Raw genomic sequence first — 16008 nt, 5'->3', positions numbered from 1 at the left:
ATTTAGAAGCTAACTGAAGCAATGGGCATAACCAAATCCTCTGAGGAGAAATGCTTGGAGCAGGAAAAGATAGCGGCAAAGGCCCAAAGGAGGCTGGGGTGGAATAGCCAGAAGAAAACCAGATTGTAACATCAGGGAGCCAAGGGAATAGGCTGAGAGAACAAAGAGACAATGAGGCTCTGAGAGTATCCCTGGGATTCATTATAGAAGTAGGGAAGTCACTGGTGGCCTTCGGACTGCTAGTGAATGGAAGGAACAGATTTCATGTTACAGCAGGTTAGGTTAAGGAGTGAGTGGGAGGTGAGGCACTAAAGATAGCAAGTGTAGAAAACTCTTTTAATAAGAACTCTAATTGAAGTAGGAGGAAAGAGAGAGGGCAGTGGCTAGAAAAGTAAGTGGGGTCTAGGGAATACTTTTTAAAGTTGAAAAAAAAATCCAAGTGTGTTTTCTTCTGAGCACACAGAAGATGAGACTGGCCTTGGACAGGAAGACAGACACCCCCTTCAGTGTAACAGGGGGGAAAGTAGAAATGACAGGTATATAGTAGGTCCATCTCTGTTCAGGGTAGGCTGTTTCAGTCCACAGAGATAGATGCTGTCATGTTCGTAGTTTTGGTGGTGGGAAGCTGAATTAGTTACCAAATGATGGCTTCTATTTTCTCTGTGAAGTTGGAGGTGAGGTCAGTCATCTTCACTTTCCATGTTAGTGGAAAGTGAAGGATGGAAGTTCGAAATAAGAGTTGCGAGTAGGAGAAGCAGCATACTAAAGAAACACAGTGGGACTGCTACGTGCAGGAAAAGGATTCCTTTATATACAGTACCTGGCAGAAATTCCTGCTCCGTAACCACTAAACACTCTCTACCGTCATTATTATTAACATTAGCCATTACTACAGCAGAGTCTACTCTGCCAGACTTGTAGACAAAAGGTTGCAGACCACATCAGTGGGAGGTTGTGTAGGACTTGCAGCCTTTAAGAATACTAATAAACGATGCTGCAGTGTCGTAACTCACCAATTATCATGCCTGCTATGGTCCTTGTATTTTTATGCACGTTCGTTTTCAAACTTCACAACAGAAACTGAAGCCTCTTTGGGTGGTAGTTTCTCACCCAATAACTAAAATAAACATATCTTACACAGCTGAAATCCAACTGAAGTGTTAAAAGTGAACATTTTATTACATAACAAAAGTAAAAGTTTTCAAAAATCTATTTCAACAAAACCACAGCCTTTCTGGGCACAATGAGAAATTTTTACGATCAACACTACCTTTCACTTTTCAGAAATCTGACTGAAAATAAATGGCTACATGTGCTGTAACAGACAGGACCAAGTCTCTCTGTCTCTTGTGGCAGCTGAACAAAGTGTGAGCTACAGAACCACTGCCCCGATGGTGACTGAATCAGACAGCGAAGAAGGGAGCTCACAAGCAGGACGCTCATACTCCGACCAGGAGTCCCTCTGTGATCCAGTTCTGGTCAGTCTGACAAGTCGCTCTGGTCCAGCACGATTATCCTGTGTGTTTTTTAAAAAACAAAAAAGGGAGCTTCAAGTTGGTGTGTACATTTTTAAAAGACACAAACAATAGCTTCTTTCTATTCAACTGAATTCAAGGGAAAGGGATTTTGATTTATTTTTTTAAAAACTTTTTAAATTTATTGGAGTAATACTGGATAATAACCTGATTTTGATTTTTATAATCAAGGGAGATATGCCCAACTAGGCTATAATGGAAATGTAAAATGACTATAAAACAATTGATAGCATCCTCTGTACTCCCTCCTTCTAAAACTGTTCTTATTGCTAACTCTACTGATTACTTAACCAAAGTTAATGTTCGTTTTACCCTGTAATTATAAACATTAACATTTTTTTAAATGAGCAACTTTTAATTCAAGTCTCCATCATTAATGTTTATTTAGATGCTGATAAGTGATTACAGTCTGCTCATGTTGTCTAGAAATAGTGAATTTTGACTTACAAACATCGATATCTCATTACCTGGATGGTTCTGACCAACCCAGTCGCTTCCAAAAACAAGGTTTCAGTTCCTCTGGATGAAATATAGGAAGAAGAAAAAAAATCTGATTACTTTCTAGGTCAAAGGGTATTGATATTCAGAGTCACATTAGTGTTCTCTTTCTAGTTGAGGGTGAACTGTTTTACTAGAATCTTTCTAAAACCAGTGAATGGGTTTTCCCTTCTAACATTCTGCAGCTCCCTGTCATAGCTATGGACACTATGATGCTAATTCATAAAGTCCCTGCGTTATATTCTCAGTGAATTCAACACTAGCTCAATGCTCACACACTCTGGGTTCTATCCCAGTCAGGGCCCTAGAGGAACAGAATGCAACCCCAAGCCCTTGAATGAAGTGACTACTTAGAGAAGTATAGTCAGAGTTAAGGGAGCAAAGGAGGGATGGCAAGGCATCCGATGACTAGCAGCAGTGGGAAGCCGTTATCAGTCCTAAGTCTGAAAGGACTGGAGGGTGGAGGTAGGGCAAAGTAGCTACTGGCACCCAGTGGGAGCCTGAACGCAAGGATGGGCTGTGCTTGTGAAGGAACACTGCTGCTATGCAGAGATGAGGAACTGAGTTAGGCAGGCAGGGGAAGTTATACGCCAATTTCTCTCCTGCCCTCTGATATGCTGGTGCCTCCCACTGGCCAAGGGCAAGCCAGCCCTTCCTGGGCCAGGAAGCCCAGGAGACGCAGGAAAACAGGAGAATGAGAATGGCCTGAAGAAGGGATGAAAGGGATACCAGACGATCTGAAAGAGTTAATATCTCTAGCTTCCTGAGGAGAAGGAACTTAAATTTAGGAGGGTGTCATTTGTGAATGACACCTTAAAGCTCTATGAAATTGTTTTGAAATTGAGGTTAGTTTATTCCTTTCAACTTATTTGTAGACTCCATTTACATTCCACAATTTATGATTTCTTATTAGATTTTTCAGCCTCTGTGTGAGCTTAATTTAGAACTCTTTTGAAGGAACTAGACAGTTAAAAGCAAAATACCCTTCCAGACAAAACAAGATAAAAATGATCAGACTGACTGAAGGCTTGCTTGAGAAATGAAATTGGATGTTGTTACTGTATTGTGATGAAGACATGATTCATAATTAACAGAAATGCTGGGCTGAACTACAGGAAACATGTGTAGGGGGATCATGTATAGCATCTGGGAAATTTCTAAGTAACTCTGATGTTCATCAAAGCCCAAGGACTCCAAGCTACATTATAAGAAACTGTTCATTCATACATACCTTCGTCAGAAGTCCCTAAAAAGCTCTCTGATGTCCTCTCTGGCTTCATGCTCTCTTCCTCTTTTCTTTTCTTTTCACCAACTTCTTGAGTCTTGGTACCTGTCTCCCTTCAATGACAAAGATTTTCAGATCAAAATATATGAACAATGGCCAGGGGCACAGGACAGTGCTCCTAAGGAAACACAGTAAGAGCTAGCATTAACAGAGCGTTCCCTATGGGCCAGGCATTTCAAGTGCTATAATGTAGGTTGTATATTAACTCACTTACTTCTCATCACAACTACATAAGGGAGTTACCACTACCATACCCGTTGAGTAATGAGGAAACCGAGGCACAAAGAAGTTAAATCACATGCCTAGTAAGCTCTACAGCTGGAACCTAGTAGTTTATCTCAGACTCTGCTCTCAACCACTAGGCTATGTTGTCCAAAAGGAAAAAAAAAACAAACAAACATTTCACTTATGTTATAATTGGTGTCCTTTTACAACCACCACTTACTTTATTACCTCATCTTCAATTCCTGAAACTCTCTGAAGTGAAATAGCTAATTAAAGTATCTAACAATTTTAGACCACAGTTGTCAAACTAGTAAGCAGAAACCATCTCTCCCAATCAACTAAAAGCTCGTAAGGGCAGAGACATCCTACCCCTCTGCACCTCCAGCACCTCGCACAGCACTAGGCTCACCGTCTGTGCGCAACAACACTCGCCGAGCCACACTGGCATTGTTCAGAGATTTTTCTGCTGTTTTCATTTGGTGGATATTCAAAACAAATATGTGAATGAGGGAGAAAATAAAGCCAGGCAGGGTGAAAATGGTTTTTTTCCCTCCTAACCTTTCATCACTAACAGAGTCATAGGCTCTAGAGTCCGGAGGAGGCCTTCTGATTATTTGGACCCCCTTCCAAATGGCTGGGACCTGAAGGTCACCCAATCTGTACTTGGGGGATGGGTGATTTTAGGGTGGAGGGAGGGAGCTGTCATTAAAGTAAGTGTGAAGGCAGCTGTTTTCTCTGCCAAATACCTATTGCTATGAGAAAGTTCGCGCTTTACTGAATAAAACCCCTTACTCTGCAGTTTCTAGTCACTAGCTCTGTCCTTTGGAGCACAAGAGAGTAAGCTGACTCTCTCTACAATATTTCAGGTATTTGAAGACAGCTATCAAATTCTCCACTCCATCTGCTCTTCTCCGGCTAAGCCTCCCCAGCTCCTTCAGCTGTTCTCATATGACAGCATTTCCAGACCTCTGACTGTTCCATGGCCATGCTATTCTGTTTGTGAATGTCTCTTTTAAAATGTGACAGCCACAAAGGAGCCCCACACTGTGTCACACCACCGTGAGACATTACCTTGATCTGGTGCATACATTTCTGTCTGTTCATCATTAATGCTGCATATCTCTTTTTATTCTTATTTTTCATTGACCTTTGAAGCAACTGCTTCAAAGTGAGGTCTCATGGAGTCATCCATGCTTTCTTCAACAAGAATTTTTGGAATTCTTACCATGTCTCAAAATGCATGCTAAATGCTGGGCATATGAAAATAAGACATACTTTCTGCCTTCAGTGAAATTACACTGAACAGAATCTTCCAGTCAAAGATCCCCCATTAGGTCAGATCTCTCATATTCTATACTTTTGGATCCAAATGCTCAGTTTCGTATTTTAGAGAAATCTAACATTTCCACCAATCAAGATCTTTGTGAATCCACAGTCTATCACCAGTCACATTAGTATTCATTTTAGACTTGTGTTATCTAAAAATTTGATATGCAGGCCTTTTCTGACTTAACTCAAATGGCTGATGAAAATGTTGAAGGTGACAGGGCCAAGGTACAGCAATCTTAGAGGCCTCTCTCTATACTGATACCATCTGCTAATCCATGTCTTGAGCAGGATGGGTGCTTGGAGGAATAGGGGCAGACAGGAGTCAGGGCTGGCTTATCTACAGCGATGTAATGTCATCACCACACATTCATTCTCCAAGGAGTCAAAGTATTTTTTAAAAACTAAAATTTAATCCCCCTTCCAGAGAAAGAAGAAAATGATCTCCTGCTGGAGAATAACAAATAACCTTGCAGAGCCCTTGGGGAGATCCTGTATCTCTGTATGGTCCTTAGGTGGCTGCAGCCATCTTTCCAGGTCCTCATCCAGAGTAGAGTGAGCTCTGTCCAAGGGAAAGTGAAGAGAACTGAGACAACAGTCACTTCCCTTCCCCCCTGACAAGGAGGCATAGCCCTTCAGAGTGCGGAAAGACCTTCAAACTTGTACTTTTACTACACGTACAAGAAAATGAGAGCTCACTGAGATTGTATGTAGAGTCACAGAGGTCACCTAGATCCAATTTGAATGTGTACAACCCTCCTTTAACCCCTTGACAAAAAGCTTCAGCACCCATGAGATCACTGTCTTCCAAAGACCAGATGCTAGACTCTGTCTCAGTTCTTGGTCATTAAGTCAATTTCCACCTGAGGCTAGAACTATTCCTACAAGACTTTTTGGATTAAGAACTGCCTCTGAGACTATAAAGGATGCAGAATGTGTTTTCAGAAGGCCTGAAAAATCCCACCTATCTGAAAAATATCTTTCAGTCTGGCTTGGTGCCAAAGACTGAGATGACAGAACATGAGTGGGCATCTCTCTGTGTCCAGCACAGCCAACCCTTTTGAAAAAGGAGACAATAATAATAGTAGCTAACTTTTCAACATGTGCAAAGCACTTTGTTTTTTATTTTATGTTTTAGAGAGGGGAAGGGAGGGAGAAGGAGAGGGAGAGGAACATCGATGTGAGAGATAAATTATTGCTCAGTTGCCTCTTGCACGCCCCCAATATGGGACCTGTCCTGCAGCCCAGACATGTGCCCTGACCCTTAATTAAACCAGTCACCTTTCTGTCTGTGCGATGACACCCAACCTACTGGGCCACACCAGTCAGGATAAGCACTTTATATTCATATAATCAAATACAACTTGGCCTTCTTGAGCTACTCTTCTTTTGCCTTGAATAATGACATAGATGTCACTGCTCGTGTTTTGGGGAGATGGAAGAACTGGAGTTACATCATACATTATGGACCAAAGATTTCTAAAACTTAAAAAATGTATTTATTTTCCTCCCCTTTGCCTCCTTTTCTTCTCTGTCTCCCCCCAAAACTCTCTCCCCACTTCCTTGCAGGTCCCAGGGCTCTAGTCTCCTCCCCACTTCCCACACCCTCCCTTCTAGGTCTCTCTCTTTTCCTTCCTTATGTAGAATAATTTTGCCCTTGAAGAGTGTGACAAAAACAGGCTTAACTACCCAAAACTTATTCATAACACTCTCTTCCCAAGTCTTCTTCTATAGCAGCTGAAAAGCTAGAAGTTCAATTTCCAGTCTCCCTTGTAAATGAAGATGGTCACACATTCCATTTGGCCAATGAAATATAAGTGGGCATCTGCTGGGAGGGGCTTCTAGGAAAGTTTTTGCTTTCCAAATAAAAAAGGGCAAAGTCAGCTAGAATATTCCTCCTGCTCCCCCTCCCCCCACCTGGTGTGTGGACAGCAGTCACCTTGCAACCAGGAGGGGACAAGCCTGGAAATAAAGGCCAGCATGCTGCTGCGTTGTTATGGGTGGCAGACCAGGGAGATCAAAAGAGACAAAGTCCCTGGAGGCATCTTTGAGCTGCTACACTGGCCATGCCCTGCCAACCTGAGGGCCTCTTGTTAGGTGAGACAAACTCATTTAAGCACAATAGTGGAGTTTTCTATCACTGCAGCTGAGAGAATTCTGCAGGGCTACATTAAGGATCCACAGGACCAGGATTAGGATGAGGCAAGTGGTGCAAGGGCAGATTCAATATTTTGTTCATCATGTATTCTTTTGTATTTGTTTTTAAATATTGCACTAAAATAATACATATCCTGACTGCTGAGTTTGTGGTGCCTCCTTCAATTTTGTTCCCTAGGAGTGGATCCCTCAGCTCACCTGTCCCAGTCCTGATGACAGGACCAGGAGAGAGACGTTGGGAGAACACAGGAGCTGAGTTGAAGTGGTTTACCTTACAACAGGCCAAACAGGAGCTCTGAACCAGGAAGAGAACCAGGTTTTTTGAACCAACCTTGTGTTTCTAGCCTGCATTGTCTACCTGACTGCCCTTATTTTCTCTTATTTGGCCAGAAAGATCTAACAATTCTCTTCCAATGACTTTAATTAAACTTTTTTTTAAGTGTATTTTATTGGTTATGCTATTACATTTGTCTCATTTTTTCTCCCCTTTATTCCCCTCTGCCCTGCACCTCCCTCTCTCCAGCATCTCCCTCCCTTTGTTCATGTCCATGGGTCGTACATATAAGTTCTTTGGCTTCTCCATTTTCTATAGTATTCTTAACGCCACCCCATCTATTTTGTATCTACTATTTATGCTTCTTATTCCCTGTACCTTTCCTCCATTCCCCCCAGTCCCTGCCACCACTGATAACCCTTCATGTGATCTCCATTTCTGTGATTCTGTTCCTGTTCTAGTTGTTTGCTTAGCTGGTTTTTGTTTTTGGGTTCAATTGTTGATACTTGTGAGTTTATTGTCATTTTACTGTTCATAGTTTCAGCCACCATCTTTTTCTTAGATAAGTCCCTTTAACATTGCATATAATAAGGGTTTGGTGATGATGAACTTCCTTAACTTCACCTGGGAAGCACTTTTTCTGTCCTTCCATTCTAAATGATAGCTTTGCTAGATAGAGTAATCTTGGATGTAGGTCCTTACCTTTCAGGACTTCGAATACTTCTTTCCAGTCCCTTCTTGCCTATAAGATTTCTTTTGAGATATCAACTGAGAGTCTAATAGGAACTCCATTGTAGGTAACTCTCTCCTTTTCTCTTGCTGCTTTTAAGATTCTCTCCTTATCTTTAATCTTGGGTAATGTAATTATGATGTGCCTAGGTGTGCACTTCCTTGGGTCCAACTTCTTTGGGACTCTTGGAGCTTCCTGGACTTCTCAGAAGTCCATTTACTTTGCCAGATTGGGGAAGTTCTCGTTCATTATTTTTTCAAGTAAGTTTTCATTTCTTGCTTTTCCTCTTTTCTTTCTGGCACCCCTGATTCTGATGTTTAAAGTTGTCCCAGAGGTTCCTAAGCCTCTACTCATTTTTGTGAGTTGTTGTTTCTTCATTTTGTTCTGGTTGAATGTTTACTTCTTCCTTCTGTTCCAAATCATTGATGTGAGTCCCGGTTTTCTTCCCTTCATTGTTGTTTCCTTGGATATATTATTTTTATTTCACCTTGTGCTTTCACTTTTTCCACTATTTTGCAACTGTATTAAACCATTTCTGTGAGCATCCTGATTACCAGTGTTTTGAACTCTGCATCTGATAGGTTGGCTATCTCTTCATTGCTTTGTTCTATTTTTGGAGCTTTGATCTGTTCTTTCATTTGGGCCACATTTCTTTGTCTCAGTCCACTTGTTATGTTATGAGGGGTGGAGCCTTAGGTATTTGTTAGAGTGTCGGGGGGCAACCCACATCACTGCATTGTGGCACAGTCTGGATGAATGTTTCTGCTTTAATTTCTTGGTTGTTGAACCTCCATACAGTTCAATTTTCTGGCAGTTATGGTTGTTTTTTGTTTTTAAATTTGTTGTTGTCCTTCTTTTGGTTGTGTGAGGAGGCACAGTGTATCTCCATCTTGGCTGAAAGTCTCTCTTCTAACTAAACTATTATGAAAGAAGCCAAAGCCTGGGTTTGCCTCACAAAATGAAGTAAAAAAGAAAAACAAAACTTGACAGGAAAAAAACCCCAAATAGTCCAATTAAAAAGTGGGCAAAGGAGTTGAATAGATACATGTATTTCTCCAGAAAAGATACAAATGGCCACTGAACAAATGAAAAGATATTCAACATCACTAATCATAAGGAAAATGCAATTTGAAACCACAATGAAAGACTTCTGGTCAAGATGGAGGCATAGGCAGACATGGCTCACTTCTTCACAAAACCACATCAAAATTACAACTAAAATATAGAACAACCATCACTTAGAACCATGAGGAATCAAGTTGAATCAAAGTCTGACAACCACGGAATTAAAGAAACCACATCCACCCAGACTTGTAGAAGGGGAGTAGACGTGGAACAGGCTGGTCCCACATCTGCTTGTGGACAAAAATTCAGGAGGGATATCTTGGGAGCGAGGAGTCCCAGTGCCACAACAGGACCGCCCGCCCAGGGTTCCAGTGCCAGGAAGATAAGTCCCTACAACTCCTGGCTGCAAAAACTAGTGAGGAATGAGTCAATGGAAGAAACTTCTGGAGCCCCAAGCAGTTCTTCTATAAGAACCCACACATGGACTCACCTACTCAGATTCACTCCTTCTGAACTCTACCACCGGGGTAGCAGCTTGAAAGGCAACACTGATATACAGGGAGAAGGCATGGAGGGAACAGAGGCATTGTCTCTTTTCTAAACCCTCCCCCCACAGAGTCAGCAAGCTGGTGCCATACCTGAGATTCCATCAATCTAACACTGGTTTACCCGCCTTGAACATCCCCAGATACTTTGCCCCACCCAACTTATGGGCCCACCCAAGCTGCTTTTCCATATAAATGGCTGGTATTGGCTCATGCTTCACAACTTCCTAAATCCTATCAAACAAGCAACAGCTGGCTTCAGTGAGCCCCAGGTCTGGCACTAGCAGCAGCCAGCCTAGATTCACAGCTTGGCTTCGATTGACAATCTCCAAGCCAGCACAAGTAGCAGCCATCTCAGACTGCTTTATAGCTCAGGCAGGATGCCCTGGGCAAAACACAGGTGGGGACTCACCTTGACCTGCAACACCTGGGAAAACCCAGGGCCAGTGTCCCCAGTGGACAGCTGCAGACCACGTCAGAGCACCACTACCCTGTCCCTGCATAACTGATCCTCTAGGGAGGGTGGAGGTTGGTGGTCAGTGGTCACAGCCAGTCCTTGCAGTTGACTGGCCTGGGTAAATCCCTCTAACTGATCTGCCAATAGCAACCAAGGCTCAACTAGGAGAGGAGGGTGTACTCAGCCCACACGAAGAGTGCACCTCGAACACCCTGCTTGGGTGATAGGGGAGGCTGTGCCTCTGGACCTTACAGGACATCTACTACATTAGGCCACACTACCAAGACACGGAGTCAAAGAAGCTCTACCTAATGCACAGAAACAAACACAGGGAGGCTGCAAAACAAGGAGATAAAGAAACATGGCCCAATGAAAGAACAGAACAAAACTCCAGAAAAAAAGCTAAACAAAATGGAGACAAGCAATCTATCAGATGCAGAGTTCAAAATACTGGTTATAAGGATGCTCAGGGAACTTAGTGAGGACCTCAGCAGCATAAAAAAGATCCAGTCAGAAATGAAGGATACACTAACTGAAACAAAGAACAATTTACAGGGAAACAACAGCAGAGTGGATGAAGGCAAGAATCAAATCAATGATTTGGAACATAAGGAAGCAAAAAACAACCAATTAGAACAACAAGAAGAAAAAAGAATCCCCCCCAAATAAGGATAGTATAAGTAGCTTCTGGGACAACTTCAAGAGGTCCAACATTCACATCTTAGGGGTGTAAGAAGAAGAGAAAGAGCAAGAAATTGGAAATCTATTTGAAAAAATAGTGAAAGAAACTTCTCTAATTTGGTGAAGGAAGTAGACATGCAAGTACAGGAAGCACAGAGAGTCCCAAACAAGATGGATGCAAAGAAGCCCACTTCAAGACACATCGTAATTAAAATGCCAAAGGTTAAAGATAAAGAGAGAATCTTAAAAAACAACAAGAGAAAAAAAGTTAGTTACCTACAGGGGAGTTCCCATAAGACTGTCAGCTGATTTCTCAAAAAAAACTTTGCAGGCTAGAAGGGATTAGCAGAAGTATTCAAAGTCATGAAAAGCAGGGACCTACAGCCAAGACTGCTCTACCCAGCAAAGCTTTCATTTAGAACTGAGGAACAGATAAAAAGCTTCCCAGGTAAGGTCAAGTTAAAGGAGTTCATTATCACCAAACCATGATTATATGAAATGTTAAAAAGACTTATTTAAGAAAAAGATAAAAACTATGAACAATAAAATGGCAAATTTCTATCAACAATTAAATCTTAAAAACAAACTAAGCAAACAAGAGGAACAAGAAGAATTGTGGATACAAAGAGTGTTTTGATAGTTGATAGGTGGGAGGGGGGTGGGGAAGAATGGGTGAAGAGCTGAGGGGATTAAGAAGTACAAATAGGTAGTTACAGAATAGCCATGGGGAGGTAAAGTACAGAATAGGAAACGCAGTAGCCAAAGAACTTATACACATGACCCATGGACATGAACAATGGTGGGAACATTCCCTAGGGAATGGGGGGTGCTGGGTGGAGGGGGTGGAGGGGGCAAAGGGGAAATGAGGACAACTGCAATAGCATAATCAATAAAATATAATTTTTAAAAAATAGTGAGACAACAACACCACTTCACCCAGACAATTAGCTACAATCAATAAGCCTGGCAGACAGATGTGTGTGTTTGGGGTGGGGAGGTAGCTGCCTTTATCTCTCATCTCCCAACCCCTCCCTGCTTCCCATCAGGTCTGACAACTCTGGATGCTGCCTGTCATGGTCAGAGGCCTGCCTGGGGAGGGCAGTGCCCATGCCCTCTCAACCACAGTGGGTGTGGGGGGTAGGGAGGTCAAGGTGAGGATTAGGGCAGGGAGATGCTTTGAACCCAAGGAACACTGGTAGGAACTGGTTCTTGACTCATGGCAGAAAAAGGTGGAGGGGATGGCTAGGGCTTATGCTTTATTATTATTTTTTTCTTTTGAGATGTGAACTCAAGCAATTAAAATATGCATTTTATTTTTAAAAAACACAATGAGATATCACTGCATATCCATTAGGATAGCTACTATCAAAAAAGCAAAAAAAAGAAACAGTACATAACAAGTATTGGCAAGAATGCAGAGAAACTGGACTTGTGCATGGTTAATAGGAACGTAAAATGGTGCAGCTGCTATGGAAAATAGTCTGGTATTTCCTCAAAAAATTAAAAATAGATTTATCATATGATCCAGCAATACCACTTCAGGGTATATAGCCAAAAGAATTGAAAACGGTGCCTTGGAGAGATATTTGTACACATATGTTCAGAGAAGAGTTATTCAGAATAGTTAAAAGGTGGAAGCAATCCCGTGTCCACCCACAAATGAATGGATAAAATGTGATATACTCACATAAACATACAATGGAATTAAACCTTGAAAAGTTATGAAATTCTGACACAAGCTACATGAATGGCCCTTGAGAACATTATGCTAAGTGAAGTAAGTTACAAAAAAACCAAATACTGTAGGACTTCACTTATGTGAGATTATCAAGAGTAGTCAAGCTTGTCCTGGCTGGTGGATTGGACATTGGCCTGCAATCTGAAAGGTTGGTCACCAGTTCAATTCCCAGTCAGGGCACATGCCTGGGTTGTGGGCCAGGTCCCCAGTTAGAGACATGTGAGAGGCAGCCAATCCATGCTTCTCTCACCCATCATTTCTCTCACAAATCAATGTTTTTCTCCCTCCCTTTCTCTCTGCCTTGCCCTCCAAAATAAATAAATAAATGATCCTGCCTTAAAAAAAAAAAAAAGTAGTCAAATTCATAGAAACAGAAAGTGAAACGGTGGCCGCTAGGAACTGAGTGGGGGGGACATGGGGAGCTGTTTAAAGGGCAGCGAGTTTTGGTGTTTAAGATGAAGATGTCCTGCAGATGGGCTGCACAACAATGTGAATATAATTAACGCCAGTGAAATGCACTTAAAATTATTTTGTGTATTTTATGACAATCTAAAAGTTTTTTAAACCTTTTAGAAATAGGGGCTATAAGGACAGGATGACAAAAGACCATTTTCCCCCTTATTTATCAATGGCAAAAAGAAAACTAGTACAAACTAATACAGTATTTTAAATCCTTTCTAAAGTCCAGATTTTTCTGTTACCTCTCTGTGTCCTCTTCTAGATCCTGAGTTTCTTTGGTCGAAAGTATGCTGCTGTCTTCTTTTTTACTGTTAGTTCCTTGTTCCTCTAAATGAGTTTGATCTAAAAACAGTTGGAAAATTTAACTTTATTTGAACAACAAAAAATAATAATTCAGAAAGACTGCCTTAAAATGGAGTGCCAAAAACTTAGGGCTAATCGGTGGCCCCTGACGTGTGCAATTCACTAGTTCCCCTCTCCCCAGGACAGGAGGGAGCCAGATGGTAGTCTGCAGGGTGCCTGTATTCACAGCAGCTGCTTCTAGGGTCTTGAGGGCTCTTTAGTGCCAAGTGAAGCTACGGGAAACCTTGCCTTTGCCAAGGCTCAAGAGAGACAGAAGCAGCAGAGGAAAGGGCACACAAAAGAGGAAGGAAGAGACCCTGAAAACAAACGCACATTTTTACTTGAGGACCACCCTGTTCTCACTTGTTAGATGTTTCTAGGTTGGAGCCCCAGGGAAAAAATTTGGGTGGGGAAGGGTAGTACCCTTTCACACATGCTATCTCATTCCATCCTGCTAGCAGTCCTGTGAAAGGAAGGGAACTAACTTATGTTCAGTATCTTACAATGTACCAGGGGATGAGATAGGAATTATCATCCCTATTTTACAGATGAGGGTGACTGAGGCTCAGAGACATTAAACCGTTTGCCATACATGTGGAGTCAGAATAGAGGTGGACTTATGCCTGGCCTCAATGCCCACACTACTTCAAAGGGCAGCATCACAGCAAGAAATTGGTGAGAAAGACCTGAGTAGTTGGCTTACCATTTGCAGTGGTGCCCAGAGGACTTGCTGTGTTCCCACCCGATGCTGCGGATAAGGCCTGCTGCTGCTTCAAGTGCTCTGTCCAATACAAAAGCAGAAGGCAACTTATTTCTTCCTTTGCAGGGCACACCATTCTCCATGGCACTGATTCTCAAAAAGTGGTCCTCGGGCCAGCAGCCACAGTATACCTCAGAACTTGTTAGACATGCAAATTCAGACCCACTGAATCAGAAACTCGGGGTGGGGTCCAGCAGTAGGTTGTTTAACCAGCCCTCCAGGTGATTCTGGTGCCTGATCAAGTTTGAAAACCACTGCTTGAGGACATTCAATCCCATGCAACAATAAAAATTAAAATGACGATGACAGGTACTACTCGTAGAGCCTGTGTGGTAGGTACAGTTTCTAACTTACATTAAGTCAAGATTAATAGTGACAGTAATCACAACAACTCTACGAAATAAATCACATTATGCATTGTTATTCCTGTTTATCAGATGTTGAAATGAAAGTAAGAAAAGTTAAGGTGGACAGAAGAGATGGAAATAGAATTTGAATCCAGGCAGTCTAGGTGTAAGGTTTATGCTCTTAATCTCTATTTTCTAACATTTCAAACAATTTGTAATAGCATCAGAACCCCCCCAAATTTCCCCCATCTCTATTGGACTATATTTCACATTTTTATCTATTTTATGGGAAAGACAGCAAAGAACATCTATACTTACCAGTTCCTAAAGAATTGCTCACTAGACTAAGACAACCATCTGCTAAACTCAGGTCCCTGCTTTGCATTTGTTAGGTGCTTGGTCTCCTCCAAGTGCTCCCAGAGCAGAGCAGACAGCTGGGAGGCAGCAGACGGGCGCCCCGGGCTCACTCACTGGCACAACGCTGCTGTGTGCAGACACAGGTCTCTCCCTCATGTAGGCCAGGGAACAGGCCCTGGTAGCTCCCAAGCATCCGGGCGCCCCATGAAATCATTTAATATAATTTGAAATAAAAAGCTCATTTTATCCTTGGTAAAAGTAGTCCCTTGTTGATCTTAAAGGATTTCCCAGGGCTCTAAAGGACCCTCTCCTTTAGGTCCTTGTCAGATGTCTAGGATTTTGAATGTGGGCACTCCAAAAACATAGGTGTCAGCTCCAGGTCACTCCCCTAAGCTCTCAAGGGGAAATAACAACAGAGTGATGATGTACAATAACCAGGTGGGAGCACCCATTATTCACAGAAACTACCCACATGCCCTCTGCCCTTTGTCTAGCTGGAAAATTACTGACCTATCTCAAAGTACATGCATCACCTAGAAACCTGGCCCAGATAATTCCAGAAAGTAAAATAAGGGAGCATCTCTGCAGAATGCACTGCCATACAGCAATGCCATGAGGGGGGACCTGGGGAGGAGCCTGGTGACAGCTGCTGAAATGGGGAGGACAGCAGAATCTAGAGGAAAAGTTATCACTGAAGTCAAACTGCAAAAGGGCCTACACGTACTGCCTTAAGCTAGGGCCAGGAAACAGGTGACACCTGAGCAGGACATGTGTGGTGACCTCTACTCTCACAAGCAGCAGTTCTACTGTGGTATTAGCAGCTACTGGAGAGGACTTTGCAAAGGCTCCCTGGGAAGTTAGAGGAGGAAAGTTGGTAGCGGGTGGGGCCCTGAGAGAATGATCCCAAAATCCTGGGACCCATATGACTCTGTGACATCAGGGGACGGGTGCAGTGAGGCAAGAAGGGCCTATGACCAGAGAAAAAGAATCTAAGGAAGGTTCTGGCAGCTCTGTCTGGCTCCACCCAAGCTCTTCAGGCCAGTGGGGCTGGGGCTTGTGACAGCATGGACAGTGGCTTTCTGTTGAGTCAGACCAGTTAAGTCCTCATTCACCTTACTCTTCCTGATGAGGCACAAAATGTTTGAGATCCCTGAAAACGAAGAGATGCCCCTCAGGAAATCCTCTAGGAGCCCCATACCATGAATTGAACCATCAGAGGTCTGACAA

General features: G+C 42.6%; 1 protein-coding gene across 2 annotated transcripts in view; it reads right to left on the bottom strand.

The window, feature by feature from the left end:
• Window positions 1-1153: 1153 nt before the first annotated feature.
• The window catches only part of TEX14 (testis expressed 14, intercellular bridge forming factor), a 55220-nt gene continuing 40365 nt past the window's right edge, over window positions 1154-16008 (bottom strand). For both annotated transcript variants that reach the window (XM_053911834.1, XM_045182538.2), the window contains 6 exons: window positions 14021-14098; window positions 13218-13317; window positions 5339-5431; window positions 3265-3371; window positions 2003-2054; window positions 1154-1516 (listed from right to left, as the gene is read on the bottom strand). In XM_053911834.1, the coding sequence (XP_053767809.1) occupies window positions 1480-1516; window positions 2003-2054; window positions 3265-3371; window positions 5339-5431; window positions 13218-13317; window positions 14021-14098 (467 nt within the window). In that variant the 3' untranslated portion in view covers window positions 1154-1479. The remainder of the gene's footprint in view (window positions 1517-2002; window positions 2055-3264; window positions 3372-5338; window positions 5432-13217; window positions 13318-14020; window positions 14099-16008) is intronic.

Source organism: Desmodus rotundus, chromosome 9 (genome assembly GCF_022682495.2).
Source record: "Desmodus rotundus isolate HL8 chromosome 9, HLdesRot8A.1, whole genome shotgun sequence".
Classification (NCBI taxonomy): domain Eukaryota; kingdom Metazoa; phylum Chordata; class Mammalia; order Chiroptera; family Phyllostomidae; genus Desmodus; species Desmodus rotundus.
This window is presented reverse-complemented; position numbering and strand designations above follow the sequence as displayed.